This window comes from Miscanthus floridulus, chromosome 6 (genome assembly GCF_019320115.1).
Source record: "Miscanthus floridulus cultivar M001 chromosome 6, ASM1932011v1, whole genome shotgun sequence".
Taxonomy (NCBI): domain Eukaryota; kingdom Viridiplantae; phylum Streptophyta; class Magnoliopsida; order Poales; family Poaceae; genus Miscanthus; species Miscanthus floridulus.
Genome location: NC_089585.1, coordinates 101,998,639 through 102,013,525, shown reverse-complemented (window position 1 = coordinate 102,013,525; position 14,887 = coordinate 101,998,639). Strand labels below are relative to the sequence as shown.

Below are 14,887 nucleotides of genomic sequence, written 5' to 3'. Positions count from 1 at the left end.
CAACCACTCCAGGTCTAGGCGTATGGGCCTAGGTCAAAACTCTGACACCAAGGAAGAGACCAGCACGACCCAATGTTACCCGTGGTCATGACGGGCCATACCTGAGGATTCACATCAAGAACAGCGTCGGACGTGCCGGTGCTGTTCTGCCTAACCCTCGTACGAACACTGACAGGCGCGTCAGTTCACCATGACGCCCGCCGGGACGGAATGGTATGCCATGACCGGCAGACGACGCCTGTGCATGGCGTCAGTGACGAACAGGGCCTCGACATGGAGCCATCCTTATTGACGTCTACAGGATCGACGGGACCCGCATGAAGGAGAAGGACCCGGCGGTCCTAGCAGCCTTCCTCTCTCTCTCTCTCGTTCTTCTCCTTTTCCTCCGTTGTAACCCGCGCTTTCTTTTGGTCTATAAAAGGAAAAGCAGGGCGCCCCATGAAAAGGATCGATCCATCGACAGATCGAGCCATATCCGCACGAGATCAGAACACGAGATAAACACACAAGAACACGACACGAACACACGCTGAGCAGTGGTCGAGCTCTCGGCACCCGTTTACTCCTTCCACCAGAGACTTGGGATCATTTTCCTCTCTCGCCCGTTTGTAACCCCTACTACAAACTTTCAGTGCTAGTAACACGAGCAGCAGCGACAAACTGGACGTAGGGACTTTCTGTCCGAACCAGTATAAATCTCGTGTCCTCTAAGCACACCATCCGAGCCAGATGCGCAATACTAGAAATTTACTTGTCGGTGGTAACTCGAAACACCGACACATATGCTAAGATTTATCATGTTTGTCTTGTTGCATCTAGCTATGAACCTGGGGGCGATTTGCAAAAATGGGACTTGAAACATCGGTCGTTTGTAAATTTGATACTGGACCCACATTCATAGACACAGATGGACCCACTTATCATCCACCCGAGTGTCATTATAATCGAGGAGTCAATCTTTCAATTGTCATTTTTGCAATTTTTTCGAACCTGGGCATTGTTTTATCCAAACTCTTGAAAGTTTTCTAGCTATTGTCCATGCATTGTTGCAATTATACACGTAGTTTCCAACCCGTGGTAAAGGATCTCCAACTGTTTATGTGGAATATTTTCATTTTGTGAAGCATTATCCCTGCAGAATTTCCATCTTGCTGAAAACCATATGCTGCCGTCCCTTTTTCTTTTCTTTTATGCTAAGCATATGCTACTGCCTTTTGGCTAGCATAATCTTAGCTGTAGTAGGTCCATAAAGCCACTTAGTTTGATTTTTTCAAATGTATCATTGGTGTGACCAATAGCTTAACATCTTAATATGCCCCTCCCATTCACTTGTGTGGTTTCCTTCATTTTTATTAAGATGTCATTTGGACGCAAACACCTGTTTCTAGCGAAACAGCGGGTAGCTCCATTTCCAAGATTTGACAAGTAGAAAGCAACAGTACAAGTAATGTGCATGACAGAGAGACACGCCGGATGTGTGCAGCACAACAGCATCCGTCGCATTGTGTTAGAATTTGAAATCCTGCTCCAAAAGTTCCTCGAAAAACGCTCTCTTTGCTAAAAAAAAAGAAGGCTCATGCTTCCTGTGCGATGGTACTTGAGCTGGGTGCAGCCGTACCTTGAGCATATGCATGGTATTTCTTAAATTCACTCTCTAAATCTTTAATTAGAGAATCATTTAAATAAAAATCGCTCTCTACGTATCTTTTCACTCTTTGACAGTTCCTTTATATCTTGTACGCATTTTGGAGAACTAGACCCTCTATCGATCTTTGGCCAGCAAAAAATAGGAATGGAAGGTGCCAATATTGGAGATATAAGAGCATCTCCAACTCTCCAAAAGACTTTGTTAAACACACTATCTAAATCATCATTTGGAGAGTCATTTAAATAAAAATTGCTCTCTGTATTTTTCCACCCCCAACCAGCTTTTCAATATCTTGTGTGCTCTCTAGAGAGCCAATCCTACTCTCCATCTTTGACTACCAAGAAATCTAGAATAGAGGATGCCAATATTTAGAAATCTATTTAAACAAGTATTGGAGGACAATTTTTTTCATCAAAATCTCTATTACTACCAATAAAGAATGATATATAGAGACTATTGGAGTTGCTCTTAAGAGGCTATTGGAGGTGCTTTATATTTCAACACTCCCCTCAAACATAGAAATAGCCAAATAGGAATCATCTATGGTGCGCATTTTAGAGATCTAGCCTGCTTTAAATATTTGTCTAGTGAAAACCAGGAATAGAAAATGACATACTCCCTCCGTCCCTAAATAACTATCGTTTTCGTTTCCCGAGAAACAACTTTGACTAAATATATATAAATAATAATATTTATGGTAAAAAAAATTAATATCATTAAATAGATCGTTGAATCTATTTTCATAATAAATTTATTTAGAGATACAAATATTGCACGTATTTTCTACAAATCTAGTCAAATTTACGGCATGGAAACAAAAAACGACATTTATTTAGGGACGGAGGGAGTATTTGAGATATAAAGAAGCTCTTTGAGTTGTTTTATATTTTAACACTCCCCTCAGACGTAGAAATGGGAGTCGTCTACAATTATTTTATTTAATTGCGCTCACTAGGATTTGAATTTGAAACCTCTAATTATGATGCTATATTGATCTACATGCATTGATTAGTTCAACTCATACCTTCTTCCTCTCAAAATAAATCAGTTAAATTATTTTTAAGTTTGATCAACTTTATTGAAACGAGCAATAACATCTAAGATAGCAAATAAGTATATTATGGAAATATATTTCATGATGTATCTGACAATACTAATTTAGTGTCATAAATATTGATGCTATTTTCTATAAATTTAATTAAACTGAAAATAGTTTGACAAAACAACTCTACGTCTACGTGTGCTCATTTAATACGGGTTTAGGACTGAGGGTATCCTATCTCAACTCACGGAATCCTAAAAGTCTTCTTTGCTGGCCAATAGGATACCTAAGATCCGAGGAGTGGAGCTGTGGTAGTTCCACGGGCCAAGGAACTGACGTACTACTACGTGGCCTCTCCAAGGTCAGGGTTCAGAATCTTCGCTTTAGCCAGCCAAGCCCGCTTGTCCACCACGACAGCGACACCGACCACCTCGCTCTGCTCGCCAACAAAACAAGTCCCGCCGCGACGCCACTCCGCTGCCGTGCGCGCCCGCCGGCCTTCCACTGGATCGCTCCACCTCATGTACACAATCTTTATTGGTTTCCACGTTGCCCCCTCGCCGTCTCCAAGCACCGCGCCCCGGCCGCCGCACGCCGCAGCCGCAGCCGCTTCTTGCTGCAGTTCCAGCTAACTCTATATAAACGCCACGTACGCGCCGAAGCATCAGCACAGCCACGTACCGGCTTCCGGCGGTGAGGGAAGAGGACACTGAGTGAGAAGCAGGCGGGCGGTGACATGGCGGAGGGGGAGTTGAAGCCCGCGGCGATGCAGGTGGAGGCCGCCGAGGCGGCGTCCAAGCCGCAGTTCAGGATGCCGGTGGACTCCGACAACAAGGCCACCGAGTTCTGGCTCTTCTCCTTCGCGAGGCCGCACATGAGCGCCTTCCACCTGTCCTGGTTCTCCTTCTTCTGCTGCTTCCTCTCCACCTTCGCCGCGCCGCCGCTGCTCCCGCTCATCCGGGACACGCTCGGGCTCACGGCCACGGACATCGGCAACGCCGGGATCGCCTCCGTGTCCGGCGCGGTCTTCGCGCGTGTCGCCATGGGCACGGCGTGCGACCTGGTGGGGCCCCGCCTGGCGTCCGCGTCCATCATACTCATCACCACGCCCGCCGTGTACTGCTCCGCCATCATCGACTCGCCTTCGTCCTTCCTGCTCGTGCGCTTCTTCACGGGCTTCTCGCTGGCGTCCTTCGTGTCCACGCAGTTCTGGATGAGCTCCATGTTCTCGCCGCCCAAGGTGGGTCTCGCCAACGGCGTCGCCGGCGGGTGGGGCAACCTCGGCGGCGGTGCCGTGCAGCTCATCATGCCGCTCGTGTTCGAGGCCATCCGCAAGATCGGGAGCACGCCGTTCACGGCGTGGCGCGTGGCCTTCTTCATCCCGGGCCTGCTGCAGACGCTGTCGGCCATCGCCGTGCTGGCGTTCAGCCAGGACATGCCCGACGGCAACTACCGGAAGCTGCACAAGTCCGGCGACATGCACAAGGACAGCTTCGGCAACGTGTTCCGCCACGCCGTCACCAACTACCGCGCCTGGATCCTGGCGCTCACCTACGGCTACTGCTTCGGCGTGGAGCTCGCCGTGGACAACATCATCGCGCAGTACTTCTACGACCGCTTCGGCGTCAAGCTCAGCACCGCCGGCTTCATCGCCGCCAGCTTCGGGATGGCCAACATCATCTCCCGCCCCGGCGGCGGCCTCATGTCGGACTGGCTCTCCAGCCAGTTCGGCATGCGCGGCAGGCTGTGGGGGCTGTGGGTGGTGCAGACCATCGGGGGCGTCCTCTGCGTGGTGCTCGGCGCCGTCGACTACTCCTTCGGCGCGTCCGTGGCCGTCATGATACTCTTCTCCCTGTTCGTGCAGGCGGCCTGCGGGCTCACCTTTGGCATCGTGCCGTTCGTCTCCCGGAGGTCGCTGGGGCTCATCTCCGGCATGACCGGCGGCGGGGGCAACGTGGGCGCCGTGCTCACGCAGCTCATCTTCTTCCACGGATCCAAGTACAAGACGGAGACGGGGATCAAGTACATGGGGCTCATGATCATCGCGTGCACGCTGCCCATCACGCTCATCTACTTCCCGCAGTGGGGCGGCATGTTCGTGGGGCCGCAGCCCGGGGCGACGGCGGAGGACTACTACAACCGGGAGTGGACAACGCACGAGCGCGAGAAGGGGTTCAACACCGCGAGCGTACGCTTTGCGGCGAACAGCGTGCGGGAGGGGGGCCGCTCAGGGAGCCAGTCCAAGCACACTGTCCCCGTCGAGTCCTCGCCGGCCGACGTGTGAAACACACACATGCGTACGGTAGTGCCCGTATATACAATCAAAGGTCCCACGTCAGCTGATCATATGTACTGTTCCTGAATCGTGGTGTTTATTGTGCATCCGTGTGGTAATTTCTGTGTGAAGGAAAAGCCGGTGGTGAATTTCAGCAAAGCCAAAGTGATAGTATAAGGGATTGTTCATTTTGCTAGGTGGTTTAAATTTTTCCTGAAATATATAAATCAACTTCATTCCAGGTCAAGATCCAATTGAAAAGGTCATTACTTATAGCTCAATAAAAGCGACATGAACCAAAGTATGGAATTTGGCATATTATGAATAATAGTAATAAAAAGATAAATTCTCGAAATTCTTACGATAACCAGAAATATCTGGCCTATAATTCAACAACCTCTAATCATCATCACCAATAATATATATTAAATATATTCCTTTTAAAAGATACCTTATATGGCAATATGAAAAATACATAAGATAACTCCTAAAGGCATCTAAATGACCCATTTCTTTCATTATGAAAACAGTTTAAAAAAACTCCAAAATTTACATCTAAATTACCCATTTTGTTTTCTCTCTTGTTTCTTCTTCTTTCTTAGTGTGTTGCTAGCTGTCAGTTTTGCCATATTTTGATGTTTTTTTCATAAAATGCTGGCAATTATCCTAGAATTTTAGTAAAATAATCAGAAATATCTAACCTTGAATTTAGTAGCAAATAATAGCCCTTAATTTATTATATTTTCTATAAATTACCCCTCTATTGTTACAACAAATACATAAAGTAACCCAGTAGATATGTACCCTTCGAAGCCCAGCTTTCTACTCGCAGTTCATTGTCTCGCGGTCCATCCTACTTCGGCCTCTGGCTTACCCTTCACACTTTGCACGGTATATCATAACTAAGCCATGCTTTGAGCTTCACCCATACAAGACTTGCACATGATCAAGCGGGATTGCGGGAACATTGCTTTGATGGGCTTTGCAAACCGTGCAAACCAACTGCAGAGGAGAGGTGGGAGGGAGGATTTACAAAAGTGTAATTACGCCCGCTCCTAATCACACTTTTGCAAAATCCCCCTCCCACCTCTTCCCCGCAGTTGGTTTGCACGGTTTGCACGGAGAGGTTGGTTTGCACTTGATACGTTGCCTTTTCTAAAACCATACTCTATTACGGTGCCTATGTTGGAAAAACATAGAACTTAATTTTAGAAAGAAAAAAAATCTAGATCTGGTTTCATATTTTTCTGATCCAACCAAAATTTTAAGATTGATTCTGATTTTAGAATTCTTAATTGCATATTTTTTCCAAAAAAAATATTTTTTATAATTTTTTAATAATGTCACCTTTCTAAACTAACAAGGTAGTCCGTTTTATATCTACTGTGACTGACTTCGATGGAGGACCGCTGGCATGGTTAACTAAAACTGTTTTCAAAACCAGTCCCTATCAGATGGCTTCAAAAGTGAGGGGTCTCAAAATTCGATACTCTTATTGGGAGAGGCAAAAAGAGACTCCTCTATTAGTGCCACAAGGGCACTCTCAATGCAGAAACCATCATAGTTTCTATGGACATTAATTGTACTCCCACATAAGCGTTTTGCTGATGTGGCAATGTGGTTATTGAATAAAGAGAGCAAAAATCATATAAACCGGGTCTAAATTAGAAACCATGTCTACATAAGAATCAAGACACGAAGGGACGTGATTGGTAAAGAATGGAGAAAAAACGTATGTAATTGGATAAAAAATTGCTATTCATTAGGACCATGGTTTTCTATATATAATGTCTATAAAAATTAACAGGTATAGAAACTACATATAGTTTCTAGCATCGAGACTGCTCTAAGTTTTATTGGCCCTCTTAATTTTATAGTTCATGCTCCGCAACGGGCACATCGGGACAACAAGACAAGATGTGCAATCTGGTTATATAATTACTTCGAGTCGTCGAGATCGGCAGGCAAACTAGCTAGGCCCAGCAGAAAGAGACCTGACTGATAAAAAAAAGATTAAGTCCACTTTTGGCCCATCAATTGTTGGGTTTGTCTAATTTTGACCTTCAACTACAAAACCGTATAATGCTAGTATCCAACTGTCAAAACCGTTAACTTTTAGCACCGGGCACGGGTGAGGCTATTTTATCTCACGTGGACCGGTTTTGACCACGCCACGCTGGCGTTGACCTCCTCTCAGTGACATGTGGGGCCCACGTGTCATCGACTCAACCCCTCCCTCTCTATCCTCACGGCCACGCCTCGATGCCTCCTCTCTCCGCTCGCGGCGGGGCAGGCGCTGCTCCCTCGTGTGGCTCCCTCGCGGGCGCAACTCCCTCCAATGCGGCGGCGCTGGCCTCGGCGTTGACCGTGCCATGCTGGCCCCTCTCTTTCCTCCCGTCACCAGCGGCGAGCAGGCTACGGTGGCAGCGCGCAAGCAGCATGGCGGTACGCAAGCAGGCTTCGGTGGCGACGCATGAGCAGGGCGGTGGTGCTTGAGCAAGTGGCGGCGGCGGCACCCGAGCAACATGGCAGCGTGCGAGCAGGCTACGGCGGCTGCCGCCTCCCAGGGCCACAGCCGAGCTCGCCGGTTTCACCTCCAAAATTCATCACCTACACTCGACCTCTCTTCAATTCCTCTTACACGTAGCCTCCCGAGGTTCCTAGCTACCTTGTGGACGCGGTCGCACCGGCTTTCGTGCACTAGAGAGCTTGCCCTAGCTATCTGACGTGGCGGAACCGCGGCAGCGGCGTCATGTGCACGCGCAGATGATGGCTCGGCATGGGTGAGACGGGGCGCAGCGCTGTGCCCAACCAGGCATGCAGTGGCGGTAGGGCTCTTAGCCATGGCGCGGACGCGGCAGACACACAGATCGGCGTGGCAGAGCCAGCATGGAGCAGAGGCACGCGCGACAACGGTCAGTCGACTAGCCGTCGAGCGTTGCAATGACAAGGGCACGGTCGGGTGCGGCAGCGAGGCAGCAGCACGATGCGGCAGCCAAGCAGCAAGGGTAGCGCGGGCGCAACAGGTCAGCAGGACCGGCCAGGGCAGCGATCGGAGAAGCGGCGACGGCAGGGCGAGGCTAGAGCGGCTCAGCCACGGCACGGGCGGGACAGTGGGTCGGCTAGGCGAACTGCTATGACAGTGCGGCGAGGCAGCACGGTGTAGGGCGAGCAGGAGCTCGGCCCTCGACAACCGGACGCGGTGACCACAGACACCGGCCGAAATAGAGTGCTGCACGATTTTGGCGTGCGTGTTTCATAGATTTCACTGTGGCACTCTGGCCCATTCAATTTACTAGCCCCAAGCTTGCACTTAGAACTACAACCTTTATTCAGGCACTTCCCGGTTTCGTGCAATTGGCATGGAAGAATAGAGGCCCCAACATCGGTTTGTCAGGCTGTGTAGCTTGGAGAGGGAGGCGTGGTCAAAACCTCTCAACGTCGATCAAAACAACATTGCCCCCGCCCAGGTGCTAAAAGTGAACGAATTTAATAGTTAGGGTACTGGTACTAGACGGTTTTATAGTTGAAGGTTAAAATTAGACCTAACACAATAGTTGAGAGGCCCAAAATGAACTTAATCCCAAAAAAAAAGACTGTTGACTAGGAATTGTGCCAATTTGGCCGCCGTGAAGGACATGAGTACTGTAGCAGATAAATAAATCTGTTTTTTAGGGAAGATAAATAAATCTGTTGGTTCTAAAAGATCCCGACGACCCAACATAACCCACCCTCACGTCGCCGCAACCGTGCCGACGATGCGATCAATTCAGTAGTCCGTAGACAATTTGCTAAGAAGATCTTCTCACGCAGATCGTTAAAACCTCCGAACCCCACCCATACATAGCAGCACATCATTGTTTGAATTGACCACATAACATTACTTTTGCTTTTGGCAGTGTTGAATTCACTCTAGTTGTTTTCTTATTTTCCTATCTTTCTCTATCAATTCAAGAATCAACTTTCTTGAAACCAAAATAATTTGCCTTTTGAAGTGATGCTAGCTTCAATGATACCTCAGTTACATAGCATTTGCCAAGTTCAATTGGATAGTTTATTCTTACTAGGTAAATGTCCGTGCATTGCACACAAAAAAATTTATACCGCAATAATTCGAGTTAAACGTGAGTGTAATGTTTGCAACATTCCATTTGTAGTCAATCATCAATATTACACGAGTTTTTATGAAGAATGAGCAATTGCAATATGAGTCAAGTTTTGATGTGAACAAATATAAGTATCGAGTCTTAATAGTACAATGAAATTGTAGTACATATAATCATTGTTCTAAGATAATCACTTAATTAGACCATGGTGGCAGCGACAGAATCGATCTGCGCCACCATGATGAGAAATACCTGAGAGCCGCATTCAGGGTAGAGACGGGAGTTTGGTGGGTTTGCAGTTCTTTGTCAAAATGTGCCGAATTTTGCCGAATCCACCGTTAAAAATCTGGCAGACGTCGCTAGTACGCGGTGAAACAAGTGTAGAGTTTTCTAGTAGCAGAAAATTAACAACACAAGAGTTCATTCTCAAAAAACCATTTTCTTTGTTAGATGTCTCTTTCCTCAATAGCAGCCAATGTTCATGTTCCTCTTCCTACTATACCTACCTATCCAAACCCGTCCTAATCCTAAAAAGTGTCTCTTGTATATATCTCCTACAACAAAAAATAACAAAGCGTGGACAGTTTTTGGTGCGATATTTGTCCATCGTCCTGCCTACCGCCCGTGCGATCTTTCTCCGCGCCCCCTACGCCCGTCTCCCTAAGGAAAGAAACGTTGACCCGCTCCCGTGATTCTGGCCGCGCCCCCATCGCGCCCACCCTGCGCCCGTGCCCGCACGCATCCACGTCCTCCTCGCCACGCGTGCCCCATGTAGCAGTAAGGAGGACGACGCTGTATCCACGTCCTCCCGCTTGCAGTAAGGAGGACGGCGCCGCCCGGATACGTCGGAACCCAGAAGTGGCTGACGCAGCCCGGTTCTTCCCTCTCCCAGGCGGCACCTAGATCTGCTCGCGACGGGCGTCATCCTTTGTCATCGTGCTCGGCAGCAGCAACATCACCATCTCTGCTCACAGAGTCCGGAAGAGCCCGATGCCGCATCTCTGCTCGCGAGCGGACCCGCCATCCCCGTCCGCACGCTCGGCAGCAGCACCCCCACCAGCGGTACGTGCTTGCCCTATATATGCATTGGATTCCTTGCATTGGATTGGTTGGACAGTGTACAACTCCAGATCAGGCCAGCGGCAGCGGGTTCCTCCGCCAGCCTAAATTAGGGACTGTTTGTATTTTGTTCTCAAGCAGATCGTGCTGCACTTTTCTTTATGTGAGCTTGAAAGAAATACGGTATTTCTGAATTGGGGATCTAAGGAATGAAAATTAATCAGCATGGCCTTTTCTTTTTGTTACTTCACATAGATCTATACAATAGTGATGGAGGCAGTACGTTCATATTAGGCTAGCTATGTTTACCGTGCTTATAGACCTTAGGTAGTGTTTTTTCCCACGTTTTCTCTTGAGCGTGAACTCATGTTCACCAACCTGCTAACCCGTGATTGTTTAGCTTGATCCACCTGTAGGATGTATATTTCAGGTACATCATGTTACTACAAAATTGACCTGACCATAAGTGTTTGGTTGTTTCATGAACATGCTTTTACCATCTCAACTATTATATGGAAGAATGAAATGATCAAAGAAAGGACTTGCCCTGGCTTTTGGATTTGTTTTCCTACATGTACTGATTCATGTTAAGTCGTGTGATGGTGTCGACAGAATATCGTCGGCAGTCCTCCGAGGGGTATCCCACGAAGGTAGATTGATCGGCAGAGGAGCGTGAGATCAAGAACAAGAAGGTAACAGAGACACACGAGTTAGACAGGTTTAGGCCATCAGTATGACGTAATACCCTACTCCTATGGTCTGTTGGTTTGTATTAGCTATCGTATGATATTGCGTAAGTTTGGAGGGGGTCCCTGCCCGCCTTATATAGTCCGAGGAGCAGGATTACAAGTCGGTTAGATCTGAGAGATAACCGGAAAGTAATAACTGATTACAGGAATCTTGGGATCATATATATCCTAACAGATCTCGTAGTATCTTCAGGATATCTTTCAGATGTCTTGCGGAAGGCACTGACTGGAGTCGTGCCCCACAAGGCTTCGTCTTATGGGCTGGGCCGCCCCTGAGGGCATAGCCCATGTGGTCTGTCGTGGGTATCCGGGGTCATACCCCCCACGGCTAGTCCCTGAGTGCCTTGTACCCGTAGTGCAACGCCGTCTTGGGCTTGTCCGGGCAGGTGTGAACGAAGCCGAGCAGTCGAACTCATGGTCCAACCACCATGATGAGTTGTCGAGCAGTTGTGAGCAGTTGCCGAGCAGCGTGTATTGTCACCGAGCAGCTCGAACCGTAGCCGAGCAGCATAACCCAAGCATGGCTTGCCATAAGGGTGTAAGGAGCTCAAGTTCAGAACCAAAAATTTCTTCATAGTGGAACAAGTGTGCCCACTTAGAGTCCGACCACGAGAAAAGGAGATAGTCTTCTTCAACTTCAAGAGGTGTGGAGTCTTCAGGAATAAAGCAAGCACATTCACCGCGAGGTGAAGTGTGCCCACTTAGTCCCTGAGCCTGATAGTAGATGACATAGTCATGTGGTGCCAGGGTCCAAAGTAGAAGAATAGTAAAAGACCGGCCGAGCAGGTAGCTAGTCCTCGAGCGAAGCTCTAAAATGAGAGAGAGCACATTCACCGCAAGGTGAAGTGTGCCCACTTAGTCTCCGAGCCTGACAGTAGGTGACGCAGTCACATGGTGCTAGGGTCAGAAACATAAAAATAATAAAAGACCAGCCGAGCAGGCAGCCAGTCCCCGAGCCGTTTATGGAGATCTCTGAACAAGCCAACTATGGAGAAAAAACCGGAGTAACGGCTGTACAGTAACTGTTACCGAGCCTCAATAAATGGCGGAGAAGTCGGCAATTTATTCAGCGAGTGATAACCAACGTAGCGATAAATTAGCGACGTGGGATGCGGGTGCGTAAAAGCCCATGTTACGGCCCAACAAGCCGCGTCAGAGAATTCGAAGGGGCGCAAATCACGGGAACAGTTTCCCAAAAACCCTTGAATGCAAAAGGGTGGGTAAAGTGTTTTATAGCTGCGCCACCACATCCCTCGTTCATACCTTTGCCACTTTGCCATTCTGTCTTCATCCTTAGCCCTCACATTTCTAGATTCGCATCCACGCACGCTCCCGACGCCAGTCCCCATCTAGATCTGAGAGATGGCGCCGAAGAGGAGAGCTGTGAACCTGAAGAAGGCGAGCCCAAAGAAGGCAGGAGCGGGAGCCAGTCGCGACGAAGAGTGGGTGCCATCGCGCATGGGGGAAGCGGAGCTCGAGAGATTGGTGGAGGCGGGTGTGCTTCCTGACTGCGTCACTGCTGGATGGTGGCTAGCCAATGGTGAGCCCTTCCCGATGCCTAACACGGGTGAAGCTGTAGTCTTCGAGGATTATTTCTGGCGTGGGTTGGGGTTCCCTGTTCATCCTTTCTTGCAGGATCTGCTGGAGTTTTGGGTGATATGTCAGTGCAATCTCCACCCCAACACCATATTACACATCTTGATCTTCATTCATTTCTGTGAGACGTTTCTAGGAGTTCTGCCACATTTCAACCTCTTCAAACACCTGTTCTAGTTGAAGAAGAAGGGTGGCGGTGGATCCAAGATGGTCGACGGCGTATATCTTCAGCTTCGGGATGGAATGACCAGCGATTACATTAATGTACCGTTGAACACTTCTCTGAAAGGGTGGAACTCCAAGTGGTTCTACATGAAATAGAGTCACCCTACAATCCGCTACGACGTCCACCATATCCTGGAGAACTAGAAAAGCTGGTCGGAGAAACCAAACAGTGCTGACATGGAACAAGTAAGGGAGCTCCTCGACCTGCTTGAAGGCGTAGAGATTAGCGGCAAACTAGTGGCAGCAAGCTTCGTAGTGTGCCGAATCCAGCCCTGCAAGGAGAGGGCCCACCCAGGCTTTGACTATAGAGGTGATGACAACGAGACCCAGGAGAGGACGGAACGGCTGACGAAACAAATTGTCCTAGGGCGGGCCGCAGAGCTATTCGCTCCCAACACCTCGTTCAGCTGGGCAAAGCAAACGAGGGCCTTCAACTGTACAAATCCGCCTCCTTAGGTAACCATCTCGATTGTTTTTTTCGATACTTTTAATCCTGAAGCATTGTCGAGCAATGAACTGATTCACTTATGCAAAGATCCATTCACAGGAAAGAGCGGTGTACTTCTCCAGTGTGCCGAGGGGTGATTAGCCCAGGGGTGTAGACGCCCGGCCACCAGCTCGGTTTGAGGGAGATGCAGCCAACGCTTCGTCAGAGCCCAGAGATGGTTGGACAGAAAATTTGCCCCCAGTATCGGAGAAAGTCTAGGGAAAAAGAGCAGCAGCAGACGAGCCAGCCTAGAAGAAGAGGAAGACGGCGGCCGCCGGTCCCCTAAAACCGAGCGGCATCTCGCTTGGTGGCGACCGGACCACTCGACAGCGGAGGACCGCGGTGCTCGAGTGGTCGGACGATGATGAAACTTCGGTGGCTCCTCCATCGAGCACTGAAGCACCTCCGCGCAGCATTCGCGCGGAGGAACAAGCGAGGAGAGGCGGAGAAGTTCCCGAGCGGCAGGCGACGGGAGTCCCCAAGCAGCAGACGATGGGAGTCCCTACACAGCAGGCGGAGGGGGTCACAGAGTGGCAGGCGGCACAGAGGCCAACGGTGGAGGAAACCAGACCTCCACCCCAGAGTACAGGAGTCGACCCCATGGCTACGCCTGGGTGTTCGGGTAGGCGTCACTGGTTCAAGAAATTGTTTCGGTAGACCAAACAGTGAGTATACTTTCCTTGGAGTTACTTTATTGTCATTTCTTAGCTATTTTGGCGCTTGACAAACTAATCTGTCATAGAGCGAAACGTGTGGAGGGTCTGACCCCATTAGTCCAGACTACCGAACCGCCAAGGGCTGATCCCATGGTGGAAGCAACGCCGGCAGCTACCGTCCCAGAGTCCCCATGGGCTCGGTAGCCAGAGGAGGAGTCAACCGCTACTGCTGGCGATCTTAGCGATGATGAACGAGCGGTGTTGGCGATGGACGGATTGGCGGTAGTGCCTGAGGCAACGGCAGGAACCGCCGGGTCTTCGGGAGCAGAGGCTGGAGTTGCCGGCAATGCGCCGGAGTCTGGGGCGGTGAAGTCGGTGGTGTTGAAGGAGCAAACAACGCTTCCTGAGGCATCGCAGGGCATGGTCAGAGCTGCTATCCGGCCACGGAGCCCCCTGGGGGTGCCTCGAGCTGTAGCAGAAGAGGACAAGGTGGAAGAGATTGAGCGCGCTGAACTTTGACCCCAAGCTATCCGAATCCTCCGCAAGCGCGACGATGAGGTGGTGGTTATCGAGGACAAAGACACCACCAGGGAGATGAGGAGATTGAAGACCGCCCTTGCCGGAGTGATGAAACAAATTGAGGTTAGTACTGCATCTGGAGTGGTCATCTTTGACGTTGGAGATCGAAGTTCATCATTATAATTATGTATTTGCAGGGGATAACTCGGACTATCAAGCAGTGGCACCAGCTGATAAAGAGGATGGAACCCCTCACCGAAGAGAACAAAAAACATAGAGAGGTGATGAACCTGATGGAGAGAAACATCCAGAGAGCCTAGCGCGAGTGAGACCTTGCTGAGTCCAAAGCGCGAGATCTAGAACACCAGAAGGGGTCCTATCCGAGTAGCTGGCGACTGTGTCCGAGCAGCTACGGAGCAAGTCTAAGGAGCTGGCGAGTGCCTCCACGCAACTGGAACAGACTTCCGAGTAGCTCAGAAGTGTATCCAAGCAGAAAGTAGGTACGGTATATCGGCGAATGTGCTT

At 49.4% G+C, this 14,887-nt stretch overlaps 1 protein-coding gene across 1 annotated transcript; it reads left to right on the top strand.

Annotated features, from left to right (window-relative positions):
* Window positions 1–3,163: 3,163 nt before the first annotated feature.
* LOC136458832 (high-affinity nitrate transporter 2.3) lies at window positions 3,164–5,212 on the top strand. The gene has a single exon (XM_066458748.1). The coding sequence runs from the start codon at window positions 3,427–3,429 to the stop codon at window positions 4,972–4,974; it is 1,548 nt and encodes a 515-aa protein (XP_066314845.1). The 5' UTR covers window positions 3,164–3,426; the 3' UTR covers window positions 4,975–5,212.
* Window positions 5,213–14,887: the final 9,675 nt, after the last annotated feature.